This window comes from Akebia trifoliata, chromosome 8, assembly GCF_017979445.1.
Source record: "Akebia trifoliata isolate Shusen 1 chromosome 8, ASM1797944v1, whole genome shotgun sequence".
In the NCBI taxonomy this organism is placed as follows: Eukaryota; Viridiplantae; Streptophyta; class Magnoliopsida; order Ranunculales; family Lardizabalaceae; genus Akebia; species Akebia trifoliata.
Genome location: NC_141382.1, coordinates 7,032,809 through 7,059,201, shown reverse-complemented (window position 1 = coordinate 7,059,201; position 26,393 = coordinate 7,032,809). Strand labels below are relative to the sequence as shown.

General features: G+C 34.9%; 2 protein-coding genes across 2 annotated transcripts; both read right to left on the bottom strand.

The window, feature by feature from the left end:
• Positions 1 to 417: 417 nt before the first annotated feature.
• LOC147395812 (uncharacterized) lies at positions 418 to 10,525 on the bottom strand. Its single transcript, XM_086450745.1, has 9 exons — positions 10,375 to 10,525; positions 9,791 to 9,860; positions 7,812 to 8,037; positions 6,804 to 7,534; positions 4,987 to 5,160; positions 3,343 to 3,459; positions 2,418 to 2,597; positions 2,250 to 2,296; positions 418 to 1,000 (listed from the first exon to the last, which is right to left on the bottom strand). Exons 2-9 carry the CDS (start codon positions 9,836 to 9,838, stop codon positions 667 to 669), a joined length of 1,857 nt encoding a protein of 618 aa, XP_086306871.1. The 5' UTR covers positions 9,839 to 9,860; positions 10,375 to 10,525; the 3' UTR covers positions 418 to 666.
• Positions 10,526 to 11,455: 930 nt separating this feature from the next.
• On the bottom strand, positions 11,456 to 23,559 carry LOC147395811 (DUF21 domain-containing protein At4g14240-like). Its single transcript, XM_086450746.1, has 13 exons — positions 23,227 to 23,559; positions 21,870 to 21,946; positions 21,149 to 21,232; positions 20,934 to 21,047; positions 18,709 to 18,792; positions 18,498 to 18,569; positions 16,849 to 16,916; positions 13,892 to 13,979; positions 13,706 to 13,779; positions 13,237 to 13,612; positions 12,643 to 12,689; positions 12,438 to 12,522; positions 11,456 to 11,730 (listed from the first exon to the last, which is right to left on the bottom strand). The coding sequence occupies exons 1-13, from the start codon at positions 23,459 to 23,461 to the stop codon at positions 11,626 to 11,628; spliced, it is 1,509 nt and encodes a 502-aa protein (XP_086306872.1). The 5' UTR covers positions 23,462 to 23,559; the 3' UTR covers positions 11,456 to 11,625.
• Between the last annotated feature and the right edge of the window lie 2,834 nt (positions 23,560 to 26,393).

The following is a 26,393-nucleotide window of genomic DNA, read 5'->3' as shown; positions in this document are numbered from 1 at the left end:
GGATCGGGTCATCCTGATGACCTGATCCAAACTGAGTCTAGAAAGTAAGACTCCAACATCCACACATGACGTTTCACACCCCCAATGGAATGGGGTTTTCATTTACATTTTTTGATGAGTACACACCACTCGAGAATATTTTTAATCTCCATTTGTCAATAATGATCAAGCATCCCTCTCTAATTAATCTGTCAAAGTGCAATTTTATTACGACCAAACATTCCTACAAATGAAAAGAGTAATCAAACCCAATTTGATGGGATGGGCTATCAAATTAATCCAAGGGTCATGCCCCATAGTAGGTTCGTGGAGTTCATCCCCATTGAATAATACTTCTCATTTTGATCATTAGCTTATCTTGTAAGCACAAGCAATAGTATTATTGGAACAGAAATAGAGAAAGAACAGAGCACTAAGTATAGGAAGCTATGTACTTCTGCTTAAAATGTTTTCGATGTCATCTTTATCTATGCTATGTACAGATGAAATCTGAAATTTACTATAAACAAACAGAATTACTTAACGATGCATAGTTTACCAATACCTAAATTCCTAAACTATAAAACTGAAACGTTCAGGTGTTTGTTTCGATCCATATGTTTCCCAAAAAACTCAAAAGAGCAGTATGAACCCACTTTTTAAGTATTTAGAAAATTTCTATGGCCACTAGGGAATTCTGTTGCTCAGCTCGGTTGCGTCATCGAACAAATCCCAACCGTCATCCAAAAGCACCTTGCGATCATCTCTGATTTCCTTCCCTTCAGGACTGCTTTTTGGTGATTTGCCATCAATTGAGGGTGCTGGGCTTGTCCTTATTGGTGTAGTGGACGACTCATTTTGCTCCAGAACTTGATCAAATGCTAGGTTCTTCCCAGATGAGCCTGACGAGGCCAAGATGCAACTCGTCTGGCTTGAGGATAGCGACTCGCTGAGTGGGGCACACTCATCGAACTTCTCTTTCAGCAACTTCACGTCGTAACAAATAACAGCTATCTCTCCCCTGCAAATTCATGAACAAAAGGGTTTGTTACCTTGTGAAACATGACACACTGATACTCACGCTGATTTCAGATTTTAATTCTTGCTGCCCCAGATTATCAAGGGTCATGTGTTTCTCAAACGACCAAGCCACATCTGTAGCATCAAGTTAGATGTAGCAAGTCTTGTCACCCTAGAGCAGCAAATATCTTTTTTGTTTCTCAATATGTAGCTTAGGACTACCCCATCCGTAGTGCAAGGCTCATTTTATTAATACTGAAACCTTGAAGCTATAAAGTGGAGGGACTCGTGCACAAATTTCCTTGATGCAACCCCAAAACATGGAGAATTGAGGCTGGAAATAGTAAGTAAAGAAATAAAAGAATCAATGAGAACAAAAATGTGTCTGGATCAAGAAAGGGAATAATTAATGATCAGAAATTAATTCAAACAACCATTACGTTGTCAAAATGATTAAAATCACTGATGCATATGGTAAGAGAGAATGTATCCTTAAAATCCCAATCCCCTTACCCTCCCTGTACCTATGCCAACTTGGCAGTTCATTGGTTGATCGGTCACATAGGCTTTTATCCTTTAACCTAATATTTGGGGAATCTGGCACCCCACCCAGAGCCATACCTTAACCAGTGTTTTAAAAATTGTAGCAAACTGTTGGTCCAACCAGGTTCGACCAAACTTTGTAATAAAACATGTTGTATCAATGAACCGTCGTTTGTGTGAATGTTATTTTTCAATGAAAATAAATGACAGTAATTTAAGAAAAAAGTATGCATATTTTTTTTTTATCTTTTAACTAATATAAATTGATCCAACCAAATTGAATCAGATCTGACCTCAATCCAAAACATTTGACATTAACTGGTATTTCACAATTGACCTATCATAGGCTAAAGCTCTGATGTAACATTTCCAGAAGTATGAGAGCACAAATAGATGAGGCAAGGACACAGGTCAGCATGAGACACAAATAGATGTAAGTTCTCATAGATCAAAGACCATCAAGTCACTGGGATGTAGCCCAAAAGTCACATCAAATGATCCTGACCATCCAACCAAGGATCCTCTCTGTAGAGATATGACATTGGGCATGTCCGTAGGTGTGTCGCATTGATGAGTTGTTCAATCAGTTGGATGGCCTCTGGATCAGTGACTGTTTCAATGACTTGAGGTAGGGTCGGGCCCACCATAAGGTAAGCTACCGCCCCAATCCAAATTTCCTCGAAAGAACTAAGAGCAAAAAGACTTACTGCAATGTATCAACAACTTGGCCACGGTCCATCAAGAACTCCCGTAACTACAGCACAGAAAAATGAGAAAATCAAGTTACTGATGCATTTGACTAACTCTTTTAAGTGGTGGGTCCGCCAAGAATGCTACTAGTATAACATAGCTCTGTCGGTGGCAATAGTTATTACCTTGGCGTTCTCCTCTGCTTCTTGTTGTAGTCTTTTTGACTCTTGGACCACCTTGTCCATTTCGAGTTCTACCTCCATAAGAGACTTCTTCGCATGTTCTTCCTTCTCTAGCTTCTCTTGCTCAGCTGCTTTCATCACTTTTTCTGCAACAGCTAATCGCGCTTCGAGTGATAGGCGCATCTGTTAAAAAAAAAATGCAACAATTAAGAAAGGATAGGGACCTCTAATTAAAGTGGCATCCAAGTGGAAATTTCCAGTATCAGGTATAACCAGGCCAAGAGTAGCTTATGGAGTAGGAAAGCATTCGGTTTCCACTGAAGTTCTGTGAATTCAACACTAGGAATGACTTTTGGATCCACATATCCAAGAAACAACATAGACTTGAACCAGAATTCAGTGACCCACCACATGAGAAACTGTGGCACTGAAATTATCATCCTAGTTAGAGGGTTTACCCATAGCAGTTACCCCAAAACACCACTAAGGGCAGTGTTGTTAAAATCATATGATTTATGATTTGAATCCTACATTTAAAATTAAATCTTAATCCAGCCAACTTGAATTTCATGTATGAATCCCTTTAAATCAAAACTGACGATTATATTGTGAATTTCATAACTTGAGTATGCGATTCATGATCAAATCTCATGAATTGAATAAAAAGGCACATTTTTTAGGAAAAAATCATGACTCCTACTTGTGTAATTTTATTTCATAGTTGTAAAATAAAATTAGTGGAGTATGAGTGTTTTTAATGACTAACTAAAATGATTGGCAAGAATTATATTCCTAGACTGCACTTCTAAGTAACCAGATAATCAAGCATACATATAGTGAAAAGAAAGGAATTAAAAATTTATGGTAAGTGGTAACAATAATTAATGGCAACCAGTAAGATGATGAACTGAATGACAAAGTATTGAACCTCATCAAGAATATTGAGAGATACATCCCTTTCATCCGACAAATTCAGTAAACGAGATTGGAGTTCCTGTGCTTCAGTTGCTAGAATGGCCTTCTCTCCATACACTTCTCCTACAAGCTGTAAAAGACAAGTGATAGACACAGTTATTCTTCTTATTACCCGATGACAGCAAGTCCTTCTTTTCATTATGTAAGAACATAATCTACACTTAAGTTCAAAGAGCTAATAAATTCCATGGCTTTTACTTCACTAAAATTGCAATAGATTTTTAGTTTAACTTTTTATTGGTCAACACCCTTAGAATTGTTAGCTAAATCAAATTTAGTTACTAAATAAAGCTAGAGTTACATAGCTTAGAGATGTAAATGGGATGCTTAGCTTAGAGATGTAAGGGGAACGGTGGACCTAATCCAGACCCAACCATTAGATGATTTCGAATTTAAGTAGATAATTAGATGATTTAGAAATCTTTGATTTGTCATTGTTTTTTATTTCAATTTGTTGAGTTTGTGCAATAAGATTTCCAAATCGAACCACATAGGGATAGCCCATACCTGACCAATAATTTAATGGGATGGGTATAGATCTCCTTAGTTTAGGCCCATCCCATCTAATATGGGGTCTAAAGGTTGTACTTCCAACCTGGTCAAATATGGCAATTAATAGTTGAGTCTGGTTGTGCTCTAACTCACCCAAACAGGGACCAGTTACAGTCCTAAGCTTACTAAAGAGTATGACTAAGAGAGTTTGTTTTGTTTTAATTGATTAGGTCATCATCACTATCAAAGCCTTATCCCAAGTATTTGGGGTTGGATGAACAAATCCTGATCCTCCATTCCACTCTATCTAGGGACACGTTATGGTAATGAAAGTGCGTTCATATCTGCCTTCACCATCTCCATACACGTTCTTTTGTTTCTTCCTATTTCTCTTTCTAAACCTTCAACTTGAATATTTCTTCTAATTATGGCTGTAATCAACCTTCATTGAACAAAACGCCCAAACCATCTCAGACAACTTTCTCTCAGTTTATCACCTATTGGAGCTACTCCTATATTTTTTTCGATGCTTTCGTCCTTATTTTATCTTTCCTAGTCTTTTCACTCATCCATCTCAGTGCCCCCATCACTACAATGCTTAATCTATTAGCATGAACTTCCGACACTTAGCTCCATAAAGCTAGCTGGTCTTACTGTCTTCTAATAGAAGTTTTCTTTTAGTTTGGTTGGTATTTGTCTATCACATGGCACTCCAGAAGCATACCTTTATTCTAAACTTTTATAATGTATGGTTTTGAAGAGTTAAGAATACTACTTATTTATTTGTTTTGATACATGGGTATCCAGACTTAGTCCGACTATTCCCATGGACACGTGAGTCACCCCTTCCAACACGTGCCAAGTGTACTGGCCTCTTAAAGCACCAGGGGGATGGCCAACGAGGGGTTTTGAACTGAGAATACTAGTTACTTATGAATTTCCATTAATAACCATTCGAAGAATAGTGGGTATTTTTATTTTAATCAAGTGAAAGCCAGGAACTTATAAATTATAGTTTTAGATAGATATAGATAGCTTTCTTTATCTTTTTTTTTTCTTTAAGCATGTCCATCTTTACTAGTATGGATAAGAACAAGTACACAACCATTTCATTTGCTTCCTTTGCAAGTTGCAGCATCTGTCTATGGTCTTCCACCTTCTTGAGGATATGAAGGCCTTCTCTTTCAGCTTCCTCTTTGGCTTGTTCAACTTTTTTCTCCTGTAATTCCACTTCTCTCATCATGTTGATAACTGACTCCATGGCTGAAAACAATGTTTTCTGCACCATTGTTTGAAAAAGAGTATTACAAAAACTTATGTGAAGCCCCATTATAAGAAGGATAACTACTCATAAATCATAATGCCATAAATGAGAACCATGCCCTAAATTGAATACTTTACATTGGTCAATAGAAATGAATATAACAAAATATTGAAAAATTAATATTACATATCAATGAAACTGAAATACAATCCCAAAATTGTGCATCTGCTCGGTGATCCATAATCTTCACATTGGTCATTGATTGCTACATTCAATTGTTATAGCATCAAAAGAAGAGAAAAAAAAAAGGAGTAAACACTCACCAAACACACACACACACACATATATGGGTCAGGTTCAACAGCAAACATTATGTCCTATTTGGGTTAGAAGATTTGGAATGGGCTGATTTTTTGTGAGGATGATCTCTACAGTAAGGATATCATCCTCATAAAAATCAACCCATTCCGAAACCTCTAACCCCATCAAAAGTGGCTTACAAATTAACGGTCCATGATTCTTAAACTTGTAAACCACTTTTGATGGTCTTAAGAGGTTTTGGAATGGTTGATATTTTTTGTGAAGATGATCTCTATGGTGAGGAGATCATCCTCAATAAAAATCAGCCCATTCTGAAACTTTCTAACCCATATAGGACACAACATTGACTTTTTTCGCTGGCTGTTGAACCTGACCATATATTTATGTATTTATAATGCAGACATCCGATTATTTCCTTCTCCTTCAAGAAACCTGAAGATAAAGTGGTGGGTTTTTTTTTTCCTTCCCTCATTTGCATAATTGAAGTCTTCTGTTGTATGCAAATACAATTTAGTGATTTTACTGACCCCCAAATTAATTAGTAGTCCTCAAACAAATAAATTTTCATCTTTTTGCACACATCCTCACCAAAAGCTTTAGATATTAAATTGCATCAGTTAACTCTTCAAGTTTGTTAGTGAAAAGGTAATAATAATATAAATCTTGGTGACGATGAATTTTGTAGCCAGAAAAGACATTAAATTATTGCACTTGCCACTCATCTTTCCTTTCATAATAGATGTGCTAGTTTATACTGCAATCGCACTGGATGAATTTCTGCCAATTAGTTTATAAATTTATGGCTAGCCCACTTTCAGCTGATACACTAATCATTAGAGTTTAGATTGTAGGAACTGAGGCATGGTATTGTATTTATAGCAACAGAGAAATACGGAGATCCATAGTTGAGGAAAGTTGAATGCAAAAAATAAAAACAAGGGTTGAATTGGCTATAACCTTCCAACAACACAAATATAATGAGATCTTTCTCTATGAATTTGATTGATTAAAGAAGAAAAGTTCAAAGCAAAGGAAAAATCATATTCTTGGAACACATAGTAACTGTCATATTCCTTGCAATAAAATTGGTTCAGTAAGAAGTGCCACTTAACTAAGTGGTAAGACTTGTGGAGGTTGTTCCTAAGTCCTAGGTTCAAACCCTTCGAACCCATACTCCTTATGCTAACTATTAACAATTAACAATATTCTTGTACTAACCAAGCATTTACTGATTAAAAAAATGTTCAGTAAAGTTCAACACAAGTTAAGTATTTGCAAGTTCCAACAGCAGACAGTATAGTAGCTTATCAAAAAACAGTACAAGAAATCAAGGATACCTTGTTATTTTTAGCATCACTAATAGCATCTTCAAGAATATCAATTCTGCAAATTTGGCCAGATTGGGTAACAATAGTTGTTGAGGAAGATTTATCTTCAACATCAACCACCTCAGAGTCAAAAACCACTTCTTTGGAAACATTCTCCAGCAAACCACTCCACTCTGGTCTTTCACATTCACTAATAGAGGCTACAATATCACCTTTAGAAGCAAAATCTAGTGTTTCTTCGTAAACAGATGATGAATCAAGCAGAAATGAAGTTGGTACTTTTTCTGCTTCCAATGGATTATCCTCAAAACGTGACTGATCTTGAAGGCTATCTCTATAAATAGTCGAATCAGAATCATAAGTTACTGGCTCATTCAAGTCTTGGATATTGGCACGCGGAGCATCATCAAAGTGGTCAGAGACAACAATGTCTCCTTGTATCATAGAGCTTGATGCAGTATGTGAACCCTGATGTGATCCAAAAGTGATGTTGATTTCTTGATGCTTGCCAGTATCAAAAAATTGCTGATCAAGATTATTTCTTCCACGAACAGTTGAAAGTGAAGAATCAGTTAGTGCTTCATCCAGGCATGTTGAATAAATATAAGGACCACTGCTAGTATGATCAGTATCCTCGTGATATTCTCTTTCTACGGATCCTAGTTTTGAAGAAGGACCAGGGTTTGCTACTTCAACTGCCTCTTGATGCTTCAGCAAAATATTCGGCTCTTTTATTTCAACTACACATCCAAACACACAATCTCTCGTCATCACTAATCTATTGAATGAATGTCTTACTAATGAATACATACCAAAAATCTATAAAAATAGGCAGTTGTGGTTCAATATGTCAATTAATGTATTACATGACTGAGAAACTATGAGCAAGGTACCCACAAAAAAAAAATACAGATACAAGCACCAAAAGATGATCAAAATAACACCAACTCATGGAAGTCAAATCCTTGCAACAAAACTGTAGTAACTTCTCAACTAAAAAAAAAATATAGGTATTACCTCCTCTAGTCGATAGATGTTCGGCATTGTGATTATCACTGGAAGAAGGGGTGTTGAACGGATTGTAGATGGAGGGTTGTTTAACATCCCAATCATCCATGAGATTATAAGGTGCCTCCAGTGGACTAGGAATAGCGGGGAGAACCTCGGAAATAATAAATTCTGCAGCTGCATCAGCATCTTTGGAGTGCTCAATAGCCGCAGCTTTGAGTACGCGAATGTCAACCTGTGCCAAAAGAACAATACCGCTTGTGTTGAAATAGTCAACGGATATATTTTTATATGGGTAGCATTCAGCAGCCAAAACTTAGGGAGCCAAAGTTTTGTCCTGTATGGCTAAAAGTTTCGGAATGGGCTGTTTTTTTGTGAGGATGATCTCTATGGCAAGGAGATCATCCTAAAACAATAAATCAGCCCATTCCAAAACTTCTAGCACCCATCAAAAGTGGTTTACAAATTAACGCTAGAAATTGATGATCCACGATTCTTCAACTTCTAAACTGAGGTTAAAAGTTTCAGAATAGGCTGATTTTTTCTGAGGATGATCTCCTCACCATAGAGATTATCCTCACCAAAAATCAGCTCATTCCAAAACTTCTAGCCCATATAAGACAAACACTTTGGCTATCTTATTGGCTCTTGAATCCAACCCTATATATAATGATAATGATTAAGTCAATAACCACATTTGGGTGCATTTCTTGTCTTTATTCGGTTTGATGGGTTGTTTTCCTTGCTCGGTTAAGCAGACATTGGAATCTTGGGTGGCATGGGAAAGTTCGTTTACATCCTCAAAACGGATTTTGTGGTTTTTGACTCCCTTTGCAATCCGTTGGGGTATTTGGTTAGCTCGTAATGGGTGCATCTTTGAAGGAAAAGTCTTCTCTTTTGATCGTTTGGTATTATCGGTCTTGGAGTTTCTTTTCATCTGGAGTAAACTTTATAACGAATTTAAAGGAATTTTCTTTGATGATTTTGTGGCGAGATGGGACAAAGTCTGTTCTTTAGCAGGATAGTTGTGGTGTAGTTAGTTTCGTTTACTTTTGTTCTTTTGTTGTTTTTTTTTCTGTTTTTGGTGGGTCCTCTCGACCCCCTTGCTTTCTCCTTGATTTTCAATGAATTCATCTTTACCGATTAAAAAAAAAAATTAAGTCAATAACCATCCAATAAACCATATTTCCACCATTGTGATCAAGTTGCTGAAAAAGACTATTAATACTGCTAGGGGCTACACCTCTTTGCTATCTTCAATTGGGTTTACATGTTTAGATTAGTCATCGGTGTACTTATCATATCCTTAGCAAACGGAACCCAATGACTTGTTAACTCACAAATGTGGCGTTTACTTAGAACTCTCTAATTATCAAGGACGATACACACATTGTCTAATCTATCCTTGTTGGACTACTTTTGTAACCATTTGGGTTATACTATCCTTAGAAAGGAAAAAATAAAAGATAAAATCAATATTAAACAGGACAAAAAAACACAGTTCTAACTTCTACGCAAGCAATTATTCTGAGCATGTAAAAGGAACTCATTACATGACTCAAATCATATTCACACTGGTGCACTTAAATAGTGTCACATTGCCACATATAAGCAGAACAGCATGTTTATGTGCAAGAACAAATAAATGAAAGAAAGGGTACCCTTGTTGCAAGTGAAGGAAGGACTGAAACCAAATATCACATTGTTTAAGTATAACATGACAGAACGATTTCGTAGGCAAAGAACTCATTATTAAGAAGGATTTTTAATGCAATTTCTTAATCAAATAACTAATAAAAAGAAATTGTAGTGTTATATATAAGATAATTCTTCAATATAATGTGTGGGGACCTCTCCATACTTTCACAGACTCTAAAATAAAATTCAAAGAGCAAAAGTTCATGCAATCAAATAACAAACTTCAACTGATTAGCTTAAAAAACAAAAACAAAAATAACCTTACAATAAAAATCTCTAATTTCTCATACCTGTGGAAATACCTCCACAAGGAATTTAAATACTGATTTAAAGCCCATATCTGAAGAATTCCAATCTAATCTGCAAAGATAAGCACACACACACACAAAAAAAAAAAAAAATGATCATAGTGCATCCATTATTCACTGACACTGAGCTTCATCCATTACCATAAAGAAACCAACCCAATAACAGGAAGAAACAGAAACTCAACAAACACAAGAACCCTAATTAATAAAGTTTAAATACCGCAGTCCGAAGTCCGAACATAGAAATCATATTTTCAATCTCAAACCCTAATAATCATACAAGACTAAAATTCAAATAACCTTATCGTTCTTCAATCAAAATAGGCTCCGATCAACAAAACACAATCTAAGCGACAACTAATTGAAGAAAATAAGACGAAATATTTACATTTAGGTTGTGATAAATACCGAGAAATTGAGACTAATTACGAAAAAACAAATCGAAAATGTCACCAAATATCAAACTAATAAAAGAATGAATATCGAAGAAACTAGGCGAAATTCGAGCGTTTTTGGATGCAAAATAAAATAAACCCTAGAGCTGAATGAGACCGAATTTCACTCACCTCTTGACTGTTTTTTTAGGGTTTTAGGTTTATAGAAATAGAGAGTTTTATTTGAAGACTTATTCTTCGTGATCGAGATTCGAGAGAGTGAGTGAGAGACGTGCGAAGGAGAAGGAATCAAGGAAAGAAACGTCCTTTCTTATACTTCATGAGGGTAGTTTCGTTACTTAAAATGAATAAAAGTTGAAAAAGGCTAACACGTGGCATTTTAAGCTTCGATAGTACTTTAATATAATACTGCTTGACGCATCATATCAGTCGAAAAAAATTTCACTTTAAATCTGGTTTGATGATCGGTACTAGATTAATTGTGCTCCAATCCGATAAAATGTGAGAAATTTTGTTTTAGAGAGATTCTATTTCCACACCAACTTTTACTAATGCCACCCCACCAAATTCATAAGTAAATTAACAAAGAATCACACATCTTGAGGTAACCTTAGCAAAAGTTGGTGTGGTAATAGAAGCTCTCTTTCTTTAAATAGAAGAAATTATGCAAATTATATTATTTATTTTGTTTAAATATATGAAATTTATCTATATCAAATCAGATTTGATTAGATGCATGTACGTACCTTAGTCAACGGGTACACGAGAGTGGTTGCTTCAATTACATCTATCCATCTATCTATATCTATCATTAAAGTGTGTTCACATGATCACATCCACTTTCAGTGTACCTCAATCCATGTTCTTCTAAATGTTCCTCTCCCTCTTGTACAATCTTCAATTTACATATTTACTTTAATTGGGATTAAATGCATCAAAATCATCTCAAATGACTTTCTCTTAGTTTATCGCTATTAAAACTATTATATATTCTACAATCTATAAAAATTATTATATATTCTACAATCGATCTATTAATATAAAATTTCTTAGTTCCTTTTCTTTCTACAAATTTTCATAATCATCATCTATATCTTATCTCAAATATTATGTGTTTCCATGTAAACTTATTCTACTTTCATCCACGTCATTTTAAACTTTTCTCATTACAATATTTATATTCCCAAAGATATCAAAATATACTCAATAATATATTCTCGGTTCAGATACCTGACATTGACAAAAATGGAGGGAGAAAAAGATAAATAGGGGATATATGCATTAAAAAAAACAAAACGAAAAAAAACGCCATCGGTACTTCCAATATTACATTACAATAGCTCTTTCAGAGAGGAAAGAAACATGGGTCTTTACTGCTCTTCAAGAGAGCAGCCCTTTATCTTCCATAACCAAACTCCGTGTTTATCTCTTCTTCCCTAAGAGAGGCTCCACAAGATTTCCTTGTCGCATTGAACCTGAATCATCTTCACCGGATTTCTTTGGGGTCCCCTGCTTGTTTTGGGTGCCCTGAAGAAGAAGAATCATAGAAACTTGAGCTATTATAAGAATATAGTGGGATACATATATAGCATATCAAGGATCATATATTATTTAGTATGTTTATTAAAGTTTGTCCCAAACTACATACACAGAGAAATGAGATATAAGAGAAGAAGACTGCTTGATACTCGTGGTTTACTATTTAAAGGGCATAAAAGGAGATATAAATATGTACTTGTCCATAAGAAGTCAATTGGATGGTTAGGATCACCTTGTAGAGCTGGATTTCAAGCTGGGGTCAATCCAAGAGATGGCTCATTATTCTGATCCCCATATATGTTCGTTAAGATGGCAAAATTACCATCATACTGCCTCTTAAGTCATATAAACCACCTCAAAAGATGAATTGGCCACAAACCATGAATAAATTGCCAACAAACAACAATTTACCAAAGAGAATATAGATCACGGGTATCAAGATCTGAATAATTGGACTCTTTTTTGTTAACTTTTGAGCGGCAATTATGCTAGTTTCCCCCATCACAGATATTGATATCCATTAAGGTATAATTAGGTGGATTTGTTATTTATGGAATTTTAAACTCTTAAGACCTTAAGAGAATTTCAACAACTGAACCTGAATTCTTAACGTAAATCTTTTCTTACTAGACTAAACACTAATAAAAGCACAAGAAAGGAAAATTAAAAACAATAACAGAAATGTTGTCACTTACAGCTGCTCCCTTTTGAGCAATCAATCTCCGACTTGACGGGGCTCTTGCAACTGATGAAGCTGCAGCTGCCGCAGCCACACGTATCCTGAGAAAATAACACAAGTTATAGTTTTATTTTTTTTGAAGATTTAAGTTATAGTTTATTTAAGTAACAAGAAGCTCTTCTTATGCGGGTAATAATAATAATAAATTGATCCTACAGTACCTTTTGTGCACATCAACATATTCATCCGTCTCATCTACAATCTCTTCCTGGCAATGGTATAGGAAAACAATCACAAATTACTAAACCCAGAACCCGGTAAAAAAGAGAAAAAGATAAACAATGTGACAGGTCAGGGGTCATTATATTGTAATAGCCCCTCCCTACATGTTCATTGATCAGTGATCAAAATTTTCTACAATACAGAGAAAAGATTACACTGATCAGATGATCCAAAAAATCAAACGCACAGAACTTTTTTATTTGTGGCTGTCAGTGTATTTGAATATGGAACAGGATCAAGTAAGGTGTCCCGTTTCTGTAGAATAAGAACGATGTCTACGTGGAATGTTTTGAATAGATGTTAAAAACACATCGGGCTAACCAAGAAGTTTTCTACAGTGCACGGAGCCCTATGTGTTTAATCTCCATCCAAAACATGCCACGTAGACATCATATGTTTTTATAGGAATGGGACACTGCTCTGGATCACAACTCTTTGAATATTAGCCTTAACCAATAGATCAATGTTTCAAGATTGGTCAGGATGGTAAGAAATTAGGTTGGTCCATATATGAACTACACTATGAGGATTACTTGTAGAAGTTCTTCAAATACATCCTCCAGGGTGATGATACCAATGACTTCCCCATCTTCAATATCTTCTGACAAATGAAGTAATCCATTGCTTGATCCATCTTTTTGCTGAAAGGAGATTTGCCTATTCATGTTGACGGGCCTTGAAACTTTCTCAATGTCAACAATAACGCTCTCTGAGTTCTCATTTTGCTTAGGTAGTAAATGAGTAGTTAATTTGAAATCCTCAACCACTTTGCTCTCTTCAGATTTTTCTCCATCACCACCCAGTAGAGCATTTTTTATTTTCCCTTTGGTTTTCACAACAGCTGCCATATGACTGCTTCCTTTCTGAAATTCATTCAATATGTCATACAGAGGCATGTCTGCCGGAACCCTGTGAAACACTCCACATATGAACATATCCCAGGATATAAGTTCAGAAAATGTAAAAGAAAGAAAAGAATAGAAAAATGTTGAATGAACACACCTTGGAATTCTCCGAATGGAAACGGCACTGACTGGAGTCTCTGTTTCAGCCCGTACTGTGAGAAGGCTTTTCACCTAATCCCAAATTCAGAAGGGAAAAGAAAAATTAAAAGCATAATCGATGATACCGAGAAATATATAATAAATGTATGAATCCCTTTGATATGTAATAGATTCTCTCACCCACCAGTAGAAGTCCAATAATGTTTCTTGGATTTCCAGAGTAGACAGGTACTCGACTATGGCCCCGAGCAAGAATTTTTCCAATTGCTTCCCTGAATTATCAAAAGATTTGGATATTTCATGTACCTTTTGTTTTAGTACTTACTTGCAAACTAAGAACAAATATTGTGATTTCAAAAAGATTAAAATAAAATAAAATACTATTGGTAATAGAATTTTGGAATTTCATTTTTTATCCAAGGCTCTACCACAAGTATAATGGATCTTTTGAAAGTATTGCTACATTTCTTGCAATTCAAAATCAGAAGTGAAAAAAATAATCTTATGAAGTAAAATATTTTAGCAAGAGATTGAAATTTTATTCTATACCAGGACCATAGAGATAGTGAAAGCAGATATGAACTCATGCTCAATAACAAAAGACCTGGCTTTGGACAGAGGAGTGGAGGAACATGAGGCTTTGTTGTTGTTGTTGTTGTACCAAAACTCTTGAAACTATATGGTCAGTTGATGAGATATTGAAGTCTATAGTTTAATGAACAAAACATTGGAGATTCCAAATTTCTATTCAAACTTCCCTTGTTTTCCTAATTTTCATAAGATTTCCTTGTAAATTGAAAATAACCCAATATGTGTGTGTGTGTGTGTGTGCGTGCGTGCGTGCGTGCGTGGGTGGGTGGGTGGGTGGGTGGGTGGGGGTGGGTGTGTGTGAGAGAGAGAGAGAGAGAGAGAGAGCTCCCTATTTGTACTCCTGTTTGTGGGGCCCGTGTAGATATCATTTTAGACAATCCAACCATGCAATGACTTATATATGCTTTGAAGACCATCGTCACAAATTTCAATCAATTCTGACAAACTTCACTAAATCTTTGCTTGAATATGAAGAATTGGGAGAGTTCATTTAAACCAATAATTTATGGTTGCTTTTTAATATAGTTATGTTAGTGTACTACCTTTGGTGACAATGGGTTTCATGTTGAGAATGACTCAATGTACAGTACGATCATCTAAAATGTCATTCACATGGGCCGGGAGTACAATCAGGTATATATATATAGGGTCCCGTTCAGCAACAAACATTTTGGCAAAACATTTTTCAAAACATGGGTTAGAGGTTTTGGAATGGGCTGATTTTTGGTGTGGATGATCTCTACGGTGAGGAGATCATCCTCACCAAAAATCAGCCCATTCCAAAACTTCTAGCCCCAGTTTACAAGTTGAAAAATCGTGGACCGTCCATTTTTTGTAAACCATTTTTGATGGGGTTAGAAGTTTTGGAATGGGCTGATTTTTGGTGATGATGATCTCCTCACCGTAGAGATCATCCTCACCAAAAATCAGCCCATTCCAAAACCGCTAACCCATGTTTTGAAAAATGTTTTGCCAAAATGTTTGTTGCTGAACATTTCCCATATGTGTATATATATATATATATATAGGGGGGCGATCAATGGCTAACTTTTTGGCAAAACATTTTTCAAAACATGAGTTAGAGGTTTTGGAATGGGCTGATTTTTGGTGAGGATGATCTCTACGGTGAGGAGATCATCATCACCAAAAATCAGCCCATTCCAAAACTTCTAACCCCATCAAAAACAGTTTACAAAAAATGGACGGTCCACGAATTTTTAGCTTGTAAACATGAGTCTCTATTTTTTACCACAGATAAATCTGCTCGAGAAGATCAAATCTAAGTTGGGCCTTTTTATTTTTACATTTGTAATAGATGCAAGAAGAGATCCCTTGGCATATTTTAGTCGTTAGATGTAATGATGATCTACGAAATTAGAGAAAGAAATTGCAACTAAAACCATGGAAGAATATATTAGAAACTAAAGGTTGAATGAAGGTGCCAGCAAGGCTTCCCTCACACTTTTAGAACAATTTTGCTTTTCGGAGAAAAAATAAAATTAATAGAAAAAAGGAGTGGTTGTCAAAGTTAATTCTAAGAAAATTCAAAGAATACTATTTTAGGCTAACAGACTCTTGTTACTATTAAATAAGGGAGATGGCCATATCCAAAGTTAGAATAACAGAGTATAGTATGTAATATTGTTCTGTAAACTGTAATATATGTCTGGTTAGATTGATGAAATTGTCTGAAAAAGTAGAGCATTATTTATACAATATCCCAGAATTATACCAAATTCAATCCTCTCCTTCAAGATTCAGTAATGGTGGTGGACGGAATTTGTTTGGGACTCCATTGCAATTGCGACCGATGGCGATGTTGCCTTCGTGGAGTCCTGCAATAGGACCGTTGACCTGTACACGATACAAGATACTGCATGGATACTATTATGCTACAGATTGAGAGTCGATCGAGAGAGAGAGAACTCAAATCGTTAGAGACAGAGACCGAGAGAGAGAGAGAGAGAGACTTTGAAGCCGTTGATCGAGAGAGAGAGAGAGACTTTGAAGCCGTTGATCGATCGAGAGAGAGAGAGAGACTTTGAAGCCGTCGTTCTATCATCTGTGATTTCGATAGAGAGAAGAGATAGTGACGAGAGAGAGAGAGAGAGATAGAGAGAAGAGACAGTGACGATAGAGAAAGAGTTTCGATCTTTTCTCTAAAAAAAAAACAAGAAAAGAGGGATGTGTTTGGAATTTGTTACAAATATTATAAAAGATTGGAATGACGTTGCACGCAATCCAAACCGTGGTTTTTCCCATATCCAACGATTGACATCCATCGGTTACTCAGCAGTTTTCTTAAACGTCCCGTGAACCGCCCCCTATATATATATATATAAACAGAATGGTGGACCCCTCTCCTTTTATCCTCCTATAAAGAGGGGTTGGGATTTTGTTTTGCTACGAATCTCAAGGAAAACTTTTAACTTTATTATCTTTCCTCTACTACCCCTTTTCCAATAATACCGTGACCTTTCCGAAAAACACATGCACCACATAATAATGATTTTGTCAATGCAAGAAAAAAAATTGAGGTGAAAAACTCACCAGTCCAGCTTCGAATTGACATCCAGTGAAAATGTCGATTCAATAGGTGTCATAGCCTCCTCAGCAGTCTGTTCACGAAAAGACAATTAACAGACACAATTTCGGACACACAACACGTGGATATTGCAGATTGAATGATTCAAGAAGTTATCTTAAAATTCTAAAAGTTAGACTAATCGAAAGCCATTTAGCTGATAAAGATTTTGAGATGGTCTTTTCAAAAGATGATTTTTTTCATGAGACACCAAGCACATTTTGATGGCAGTGAGAGTCGACTAACTTACTGATCCATAGAAATAAAGCTAAAAGAGATCAGATGTGAGCTAGTGAGCAAGTATATATAGGACAATTTTTGTGAATAAAAACAACAGATTGAAAAAAATAAAGTAATGCCATTGTTCCACTCAAGAAATAAAAAACCTCAGAGCTAAGTTTCACCCAGTCTTATGATGGGCACCTTAAATGGATATTCCAGCAACTATATATAAAAACCTCTCCATGGTACAGTGACAGCGGCGATGGGCATTGCGGTGGTAGTCCACAGCAGTGGTGATGTCATAGCGCTGGAGGTGGTGTGGTTTGGAATGGGGGTGGCAGCAGAGTCGGACTGGTGTTGTTTCCGTGAGAAGGGAAAAGGAAGAACATTAGAAATATTAAAAAAAAAAAAAAAAACAGGGACAGGTACCCTCAGAGGCCCCCGTCTTTCCTCTCATGCATCACAATCTTATGGATGATTAAAGCTTCCATCCACAAAGGTGGGGTCCAAAGGTCGCTTTCTTTGTTTGGACAGCAGTTCAGGATAGGAGCAGTTCAGGATAGGATCCTCATGCTCGATCAATTGAGAAGAAGGGGTTTTTGTGGCCCAAATGGTTGTTGTATGTGCTTGGCAGAGGAGCGCTCTTCTAGACATCTGCTTGTACACTATGCAGTGGCTAAGGAGGTGTGGATGACTTTTCAGAATTGTTTGGGGTTGATTGCTGTCTTCCGGGTTCGGTTAGAGGTGTTTTGGGGGAATGACTACAATTGGGGATGGCTTTCAGACACCCCAAGAGATTACTATGGAGTCTCACCCCGTTCACAATCAATTGAGGAATTTGAAAAGAAAGAAATGTAAGAACCTTCGAAGGAAAGGTTCAATCCAGCCATGAGCTTATTTTATCGGTTCTCGGGTTGTTATTCTTTTGGTCCAAGGTATTCAAAGAGCTCAAGGGGGTGTTCTTCGAGGACTTCCAAGTCCGTTGGGATTTGGTTTGTAATATTTCCGAGCCCTAGTTGGAGGCTCTTTCTTTTACTCTCTTTTCTTTCTTGGTTTCTTTTTGGTTTGGTCACCTCACCCTTTCCTTCTATTGCGCGTTTGTTTTTTTCCCCTTAATCTATAAAAAAAATAAAAAATAAAAAAAACAGCTTCCAACCACAAAAGTTTAGGAACCCTAGAATAACAGACGGACCAAAAAATAAAATAAAAAATACCATCCTATTTCTAACCCTTGTGTGAAAATTAGAGACATAACTTATATCATTCTTACAACCAAATTTCAGTTCTCTTGATCTTCTACAAAACAAAATGTCTGCAATATTGGAAATTTTTATCATAGAAAACAGGGAAACAATAAGCCTCTGATATGCCTCATTTTCATTGCAATGTGTACCTTTTCCGTCAAATCGAGTGCTCCACTGATAATTGTTGTCTCATCATGGGTGAGTTCGCCCCCCTTACCAGCCTAACATGGAAAAACAGAAAAATTAATATGGTGGAAGCCACAAGGAAGTTTCAAGGCATATTTGGTATTGATAGCTTTCCTAGATCCACTGAAATAGAATGTATATTTGCAACCACCCACTAATATCAAGTAGGCTTACCTCTTGGCCGTGGATAGAAACAAGGGCTTTTAACTGAGCCCGCCGAAATAGTGCGTCATTATGTCCTAGTACCAAATCTAAAACCTGAAGGCACCTTAACAGGTTAGAGATTACCCTACATATAACATTAGAAAATTACCTCAAGATGCAAAAATATAATAATTTACAACATAGAAGGTAACAATGAGTAAAGGTTCCACAGTGCAAGATCTACTCAGTCTCTTATAAATGAGATAGGGTTAAGAACAGAAAAACAAATTAGAACCTTGAAAAGTGGTCTAAGGAGATACTTTCCTCCATCACAGAGTGATAGCCAATAGGTAAACATGTGAAGCAGAATAAGGACAATCATCTCTTCTATTTAGTTTTTAAGATTTTTTTACTAACAAATAAAAATGAATTAGGGATGAGCACTCCCAATATAGAGGTTATGCCAAACTACCATAGTCTGGCCATCACAAGAGCCAAATAAATATCACCTCAATGGTGTGAAATAGGAGGGAACCAAGCTTCAAAAAGATGGAGCCCTACACTAAAGGAGTATGAGGAAGAGCAATACAGTTCAATGGCCGGCAGAAGAGGATCTTAGGTGCTAGGTGTTTTAACATGGGAGCTGGTGTTGCAAGATGCATCGGTCCTTGCTACAAAGCTGCTAATCCAAATATTTTCCATCGTAGAAAATGATGAGTGTGCCCATAATGGAACGATCGAGAAGCCAGCAGATAGACACCTTGGGGTGTTTCCTAGTTAGTGTTTGAATTGGTTATTTTGGTGGGATCTGATTTTAGTATGCATGTTATTAGTATTTAGTAGTCCTAATGTTAGGATTTATTGTAGGATTGAAATCAGAGGAATTTATCGATGTTTCCATTTGACCAACAGGGAACAGGGAGGTGGGGTGTAATAGATTTGGATTTTTTAGCTTAATGAAAGTAGTTGACAAAAAAAAAGATAAGTTATTATTAATTTATAGAGAAATTCTACTTTGTACAGTCATATCTAGGGTTTCTTCGCAGTTCGTTCTCCACGTGCCTTGAAATGTTATCTGTAGTTCACTAAAACCAGCCTATATCATTCTTCCAAGACATTTGACAGCTACATTTCAAAATTTTAGTTACTGCAAAAATTTAAAAGAACTTGTTTGAAGTTTCAGGCTGGCTAGTCCAAGAACAGGTTCCTCCACTTTCTTCCTCTTCCTGAAACACTACATGGTTCCAGCATTCTTGATAGCTGAACCTGGTCTGGAGGAGGTGGAGCCAACAAAAGATTGCAGCCTGCTGGAATGTGAAATCCCATTCAAGTAGCTAAGTGGCATAAAATCAATACTCTCTCAAAGGTACCACTAATTTATCAGTAAAGTTAACCAGTTAGTTCATTAGAAAAACAATAACAGAAATTTTCAGGCTAAACTGTCCAATGTAGGCCGAACAATAGTTGCGTGAAACCACGATGTATAGGCATGCACATAAAATGACGACCATGATATAACCAACGAAAAGGATTAAGATTCAATGGAAGGCAAAACAAGGAAAGAAAACAAAGAGATGAAGAATAGCTCATATTTTCTTTAACTGGAACATTTTACATTTACTGTCCCAAAAATATTAAATCTCTCAAAGGTACACAGTAACATTCTATAAAAGTTGACAAGTTCAGTTAATCAGAAAAACAACAGAAAGTTTCTGGTGAAAACTGACAAATGTAGGCACAAAAATAGTTGATTGAAACCATGGTTCAGACAAAATGACCAACCATGACACAACTAATGTATAGGACAAAGAATTCAATGAAAGGGGCAAAAATTAAAGAAAGAAAGAAAAAAGACTAAGAACAGCTTATATTTTCTTTAACTAGAACATTTTATGTTTACAGTCCAATAAATATTAAATCTTCCAAAGGTACCCAATAATTTTTCAATAAAGCTGACCAGTTTGTTAATCAGAAAAATAATAACAGAAAATTTCTTTGTTTAGGTGGGAGTCTGTCTTTACGAGTGATCCCTTGTGTTGTTGTTGTTTTTTTTTTTTTGCTGTGCATTTTTTCTGCTGTTTGGATTCTCTTCCTTGTATTTCTTCTTTGTGAGAACTCCTTGTCCTCCCACTAATAAAGATTTGGTTATCGAAAAAAAATTCTTGCTAAATCTGTCAAATGTATGGACAACAACAGTTGCTTGAAATGTCAGGTTTTAAAAGGTTATAAAAGTTTAAACTACTTGTAGATATTACCTTCCCAATAGGATAAGATATAGGATAGCAAACTATCATCAGAATTCGTACAAGCCATACAAAATTTGCACCTACAGCAAGTCCGTATCTAGTGCATATTGCTTGTGGAATAACCTGATGCGACAAGGTAAGACAATAAAGAACTCAATTACAGTAAGTAAACCACTTACAGTCAACTTTAATCAAAAGCACAATGACTTGAATACAAAATTTACCTCTCCAAATGCCAGAACAAAAGTTACGGATAACACAATGGCAACAAACGGATGGAAAATCTTGTCTAGATATATAGGGAGGGCCTGCAGGTAGCAAGTAATCAAAATAATCACTATAATAATTACAATAAAAAAAAGGTAATTGAATGAAGTCAATACATACTATATAATGAAATTGAAATAGAAATAACAACAGACAGATGTTACCAGGAGTCCAGGATAACTCTCCTAGATCTTTTGAAAAACAATAAAGCCAAATTTAAGAGAAAGTCATCTTAACAAAAGAGTTTCCATTGCTTCCATTAGAATATAAAATATTCATAATATTTTATATGTACTATGCATTTTCTGTTGAACTTATTTTATACTTATATATTAATAATTTCATTTGTTTTAAAGGACTTTTTTTACTTAATTAATTATAGATCATATAATTATACTTTCCTCTAGTATATAAAATACATCCTATTATTTTATTAAAATTAAAATGGAATTATATATTATATGACTTCACATTTAAACATTTTTGCATCTTAAATCGCAGCCAATTCTTTAACCCATTTGTTTTCCCTCTTCTTTTCCTCCAGTAGTCACCGGGATGCTTTATGTTACATAATTTTCTCTTTCTTTTATCTATCTACATTGGTCAATTACAGCCAGATATAAAAGCTGCAAAGAGAACTGTCAATGAATTAAAAAGATCTTCAGATAAATTACTTACCTCCATGGCACAAGCGTTACACAGAAGTAATGTCACAAGAAGTTGGTGTTGCTTTTGAACGACCGGAAGGATAGCAGCTGCAAAAAAGAATGTGCATTTAAAATAAGTCATACAAGTAGTAGTAGTAGTAGTAATAATAATAATAATAATAATAATAATAAATGAGCTACATAAGAAATAAGAGGTGAAATTTCAAAACAGTGGGTTTAGATCCATAGCCCAGTGGGTTGACGTACTGCAACCTCAACTTTGAGGTCATGGGTTCAAGTCCAGCTTACCCATTAAAAAAAATGAAAATCCAAACAGTGAGCTTCATAACAAGGAGAGACAACATAATAGAAATCGCAGAGTGACGCATCATATAGTGAGAGGATTGAAAACATGACTAGTGCTGGTTTCAGTTTGCTTGTTCAAATCATTATGTGTTCTATGGTTTATGTTGTTTTCACTTTATGATAAACATGTATAATTTGAGGGCCTTTTTTTTTTAACCACGACATCTAGCAACAGGGGAACATAATATAATTCACCCGGAAAAAGATGCTAACATCACTTGTTCATAACACATTATAATTATCAGAAAAAAGGTAATATTCCATCTAATTTGATATGGCACTAAAGGTGTCCCACCATTCCAGGTATTAAGATGGGAAAAGGACATTGCTTTTTTGCATTATTTTATGAAAATTAAAACTTTGATCAATTCCAAGCATATGTGATGTACAAAATGTGTGGTGGTTCATGTTATCAGGGTACTCAAGATCAATCAGTTCCTTGCCTTTAGCATAGTAACGTAGATTCATGCCGCCATTTTGTGATCCGTGAAAGAATTGGTTAGCTTGGATGTATTTCTTTTGTTACAAGTGATTATGCATCAGAATCATAACAAAAATTTTATATGGGTTTCATTCCCAACCCAAATTTCAAATGTCTTCCAAACCTAGAATATACTAAAAATTCAGTAAATTAGATTCCACAATAGGGAAAATTAAGGACTTGAAAAAGTAACAAAGACCATAGCAACAATAAACTCGAATCAGACTGCAAAAACATATTATTCCATCTCAACTATTTTAATCTCAAGCAAAAACCGAATCGAATCCACTTCCATTAATCAAATTGAAAAAAGAACCCAATCATAAATCAGACCGCAAAATCACATTTTTCCATCTCTACTATCTTAATTTCGAGCAAAAACCGAATCAAATCAACTTCTATTAGTCAAATTGAACAAATAAACCAATCCAAACATTAACTTTTCACTACATTTCTAAATTTCCACCATTTCTGACAAACGCAGAACAATAACAAAATCAAGAATAATTCACCCAAAAAAAGAAAAAGAAAGAAAGAAAACCTGCTTGTTTCTTCTCCGTGGAGGTTCCGCTTCTCTGAAGGATTTCGAGCTCGACAAGTCCAAGAGACATCAACCCTAGTGTGAGACCGGACATGATTCCTGCAAAGAGGACGAGAAAGCAAGAGATTCCAGCATAGGTGAACCACCAGAAAGATCCGAAGCTGATGTCTTCGGCTTGAAGATTGGAATCCCTCATCGTCATCCGAGCTAGGGCTAGGGCATTGACGAGCAACATTGATTCTTCGATTTACAGTAGAGAGAGAAACGGATGTAGAGAGAGAAAACAGAGGATCTGTTTATTAGTTTTTTTTTTTTTTTCTTCCTGGTACGGTCGTAAGAAGATACGAAACGGAATTATGAGATGGAGGCCCCTGTTAAATTTTTAATTGCAAATATACCCCTTAAGAATAAGTTAGAATATTCTGTTCATCCTTTTCAGTGGTTTGATTCAGTAAAGGTAGCCGTACGAAGCAAATTATGGGGCAACTGATATACCTTAAGCTCCGTGCAAGCCAATATACAATAAACGCTTCAGAAGAAGCTTTTGGGAGCGGTTTCATGCTTTTGGCCCCTAAAAGCGCGTTAGAGTTTCAAATCGAGATTCCGTAAAAGCTGAAAAATGAAAATAGAGTAAAAGCGTTAGACATACTTTCTATTTCCATCAACGAGCACCAATAAGTATGCGCTTAATTAGAATAAATATTTAATTGTTGCTGATAAATAGAAGAAGTATTTAAGTTAGGTTCTTAAAGAACGATAATAGGAAGAGCTAAAATAATGAACCTCACCGCTTGGGCCCTGACTATAGTGACAAAAATCTACGATTTGTTTAAAAAGTCGCAATTAAATCATGATTTTAATACTTATCAATTAAGTCACGATTTTTTTTTTAAATCACGAAGTTTTAAAAAAAAATCTTTGATTTTTAAAAAGTCTCAAAAAATCACAAATTATTTTTGTTTTAAATGTTTTTTTTTATATTTAATATATGAAATGCGTGTTTCTTTTTTAACTTTTGTATATTTAAAACAATTATTTTTAACTTTTTTATTTTATCCGATATTTTTCAACTTTATCGATTTTTGTGAATTTTTTATGAAGCTTTCTCATGTTGAATTATTCCCGAACTTTGATTTTGTCACTATCACTATGGCCCTGACTACACGACTCTAAAAATAAGTAAATTGAAGAGTCTACACATACCAATAGCACATGTAAACCCTCCAACACACAACCTTAGCTCTCTAGCCTTTTAGGAGACCTACTTCTTTATAATGTAGTTTAGTCAGGGTCGATGTCAATCAACCTGACACGCAAGGGGGTGGAGTTCGTTGAGTCAAAAACTTTATACCCCCGCCTTTTTTATTGATTTAGGATTTTTCAAAGAGGGGCCCAACTGGTAAGCTTATTTTCATTTCTTCAAAAGTAGGCGAAAGAATTATAAAGTCATGCACAAATATGCGCTTAGTGCATTTCCTGTGAGGTCTTGAGGATTATTTCTCTTATTCTATAGATATGTTTTCTTTTCTTAAATATGATTGTTAACAATCACCCTGGTCGGTAGTATTCATTTGTCATTCAATCAATTTTTTCTCTTTTGTGTAAGTGTTATGAAAGGTTAATGATAAATTATTTCATCCTAATTAAAGAGCTAAAAACTTCCAAGCAAGGAAAACTGGTTGTATTTGAAAGTCTTATAAAAAAAATTCGGGTAAGACTAATTCCATGGTCACATGCACCGCCTCCTTGGAAAGTCCTACGTGTTATTGGTTAAGTCGAGGGTCAATGTCATGCCCCCAATTTAAGATATAGATTTTCTCAAATCTTGAGGGTGGAGCAAACAAAAAATCAAAATCAAAATCTTTGAAAACTTAAATACGATGTAAATTTCTTCTAAATAATTTCGACAAAATTTTGACTTACGAAAAATTTTCACCTGTAAAAATATACTTGTATAATCAAAATTCATATATATATTGCATTTCAACCATCGTATCATAACGAATATATGTTATTTAAAAAAAAATTATAATTACAACCTAAAAATGTACATACATCAACTACACATCTTATATCAATCGATAGTTGTCCATGTCATAAACATTAACTTTTATACTTTAGACATAAATATACAAGAATACATAACACACATAGTATTAATAAATATAAGGAAGTAAAAAAATATACAAAACTAGTTCCACTAAACTTCAATTTCAACTCACATATAACAAAAATAGTGTTCATCATCCTAATCTTATAAACCCTCTATATAATGTTCTCCATTAATAATAGGCATCTCGATAGTTGGAACATCTATAATGTTTTGTTGGTAGAATGAGTAATAAGAAAGTTACTCAATAATAAATTGACATTTTAAATTAATAGTCATAATATGAATGAATAAACAAATTAATATATTATAAATAATGTAAATTTTTAAATAAATAAACAAAACGAATAACACTATAAACATGTTAATTCTTAATAAAACAATAACGAAATATTTTCATCTCATAATAAAATAAATGAAACATAAATATATCATAAGAATATCAATTTTGGTGGTATATTTGATAAGAATAATAAGATATACGATTGATATAAAAGTACTAGTCTATATATCGATGCTCTAGTACTTAACCAATGTGAAACTCGCCGTTAGTTCTTGATTTTATGATCGGTTTGAAAATTTATCATAATTGGTTGACCGTGTTTTTCGCCTCAAGTTAGTTATTGATCCCTAACGAAGATCAATTTTTTGACTACTATAAACCATAAATTATAATTTGATGAGCCAGCTTCATCGTACTTTTATAGTATGCATGTGTCATTAATCAATCTAGTCATCTACAAATCATCTTTACAATACAATTTATAGTTTTATAATAAATATAAGATAAGAAATTTTCAAATAATAAGTACAATGATATCTCAAGTGGTATCACATATTATTGGAGAGAATATCAAATCTTTGTTATTCTAAATTAATATGTTACTTTTGGAAAGAGCTACCAATTAATTTTATAAACATTCATTATCCATTTAATGTATAACAAAAAATAATAATTATATTTTTTAAAATTTATTTAATAATTAAAATAAATTTACAAGTGTGATGACATTCTCAGGTATTATAAAATTATGAACATGTAACAGTATATCAAAAG

What these genes read in the sequence shown, in the direction of transcription:
- LOC147395812 (XM_086450745.1), bottom strand. Translation starts at nt 9,838, where the DNA reads ATGGGCTTTAAATCAGTATTTAAATTCCTTGTGGAGGTATTTCCACAG. An exon ending in TTGTGGAGGTATTTCCACAG is followed by an intron (nt 8,038 to 9,790) that starts GTATGAGAAATT and finishes CTTTTGGCACAG; the next exon opens with GTTGACATTCGCGTACTCAA. An exon ending in GTGATGCTAAAAATAACAAG is followed by an intron (nt 5,161 to 6,803) that starts GTATCCTTGATT and finishes ACAATGGTGCAG; the next exon opens with AAAACATTGTTTTCAGCCAT.
- LOC147395811 (XM_086450746.1), bottom strand. Translation starts at nt 23,461, where the DNA reads ATGTTGCTCGTCAATGCCCTAGCCCTAGCTCGGATGACGATGAGGGAT. An exon ending in CACTCGATTTGACGGAAAAG is followed by an intron (nt 16,917 to 18,497) that starts GTACACATTGCA and finishes TTTCGTGAACAG; the next exon opens with ACTGCTGAGGAGGCTATGAC. An exon ending in TTGCTCAAAAGGGAGCAGCT is followed by an intron (nt 11,731 to 12,437) that starts GTAAGTGACAAC and finishes CTTCTTCTTCAG; the next exon opens with GGCACCCAAAACAAGCAGGG.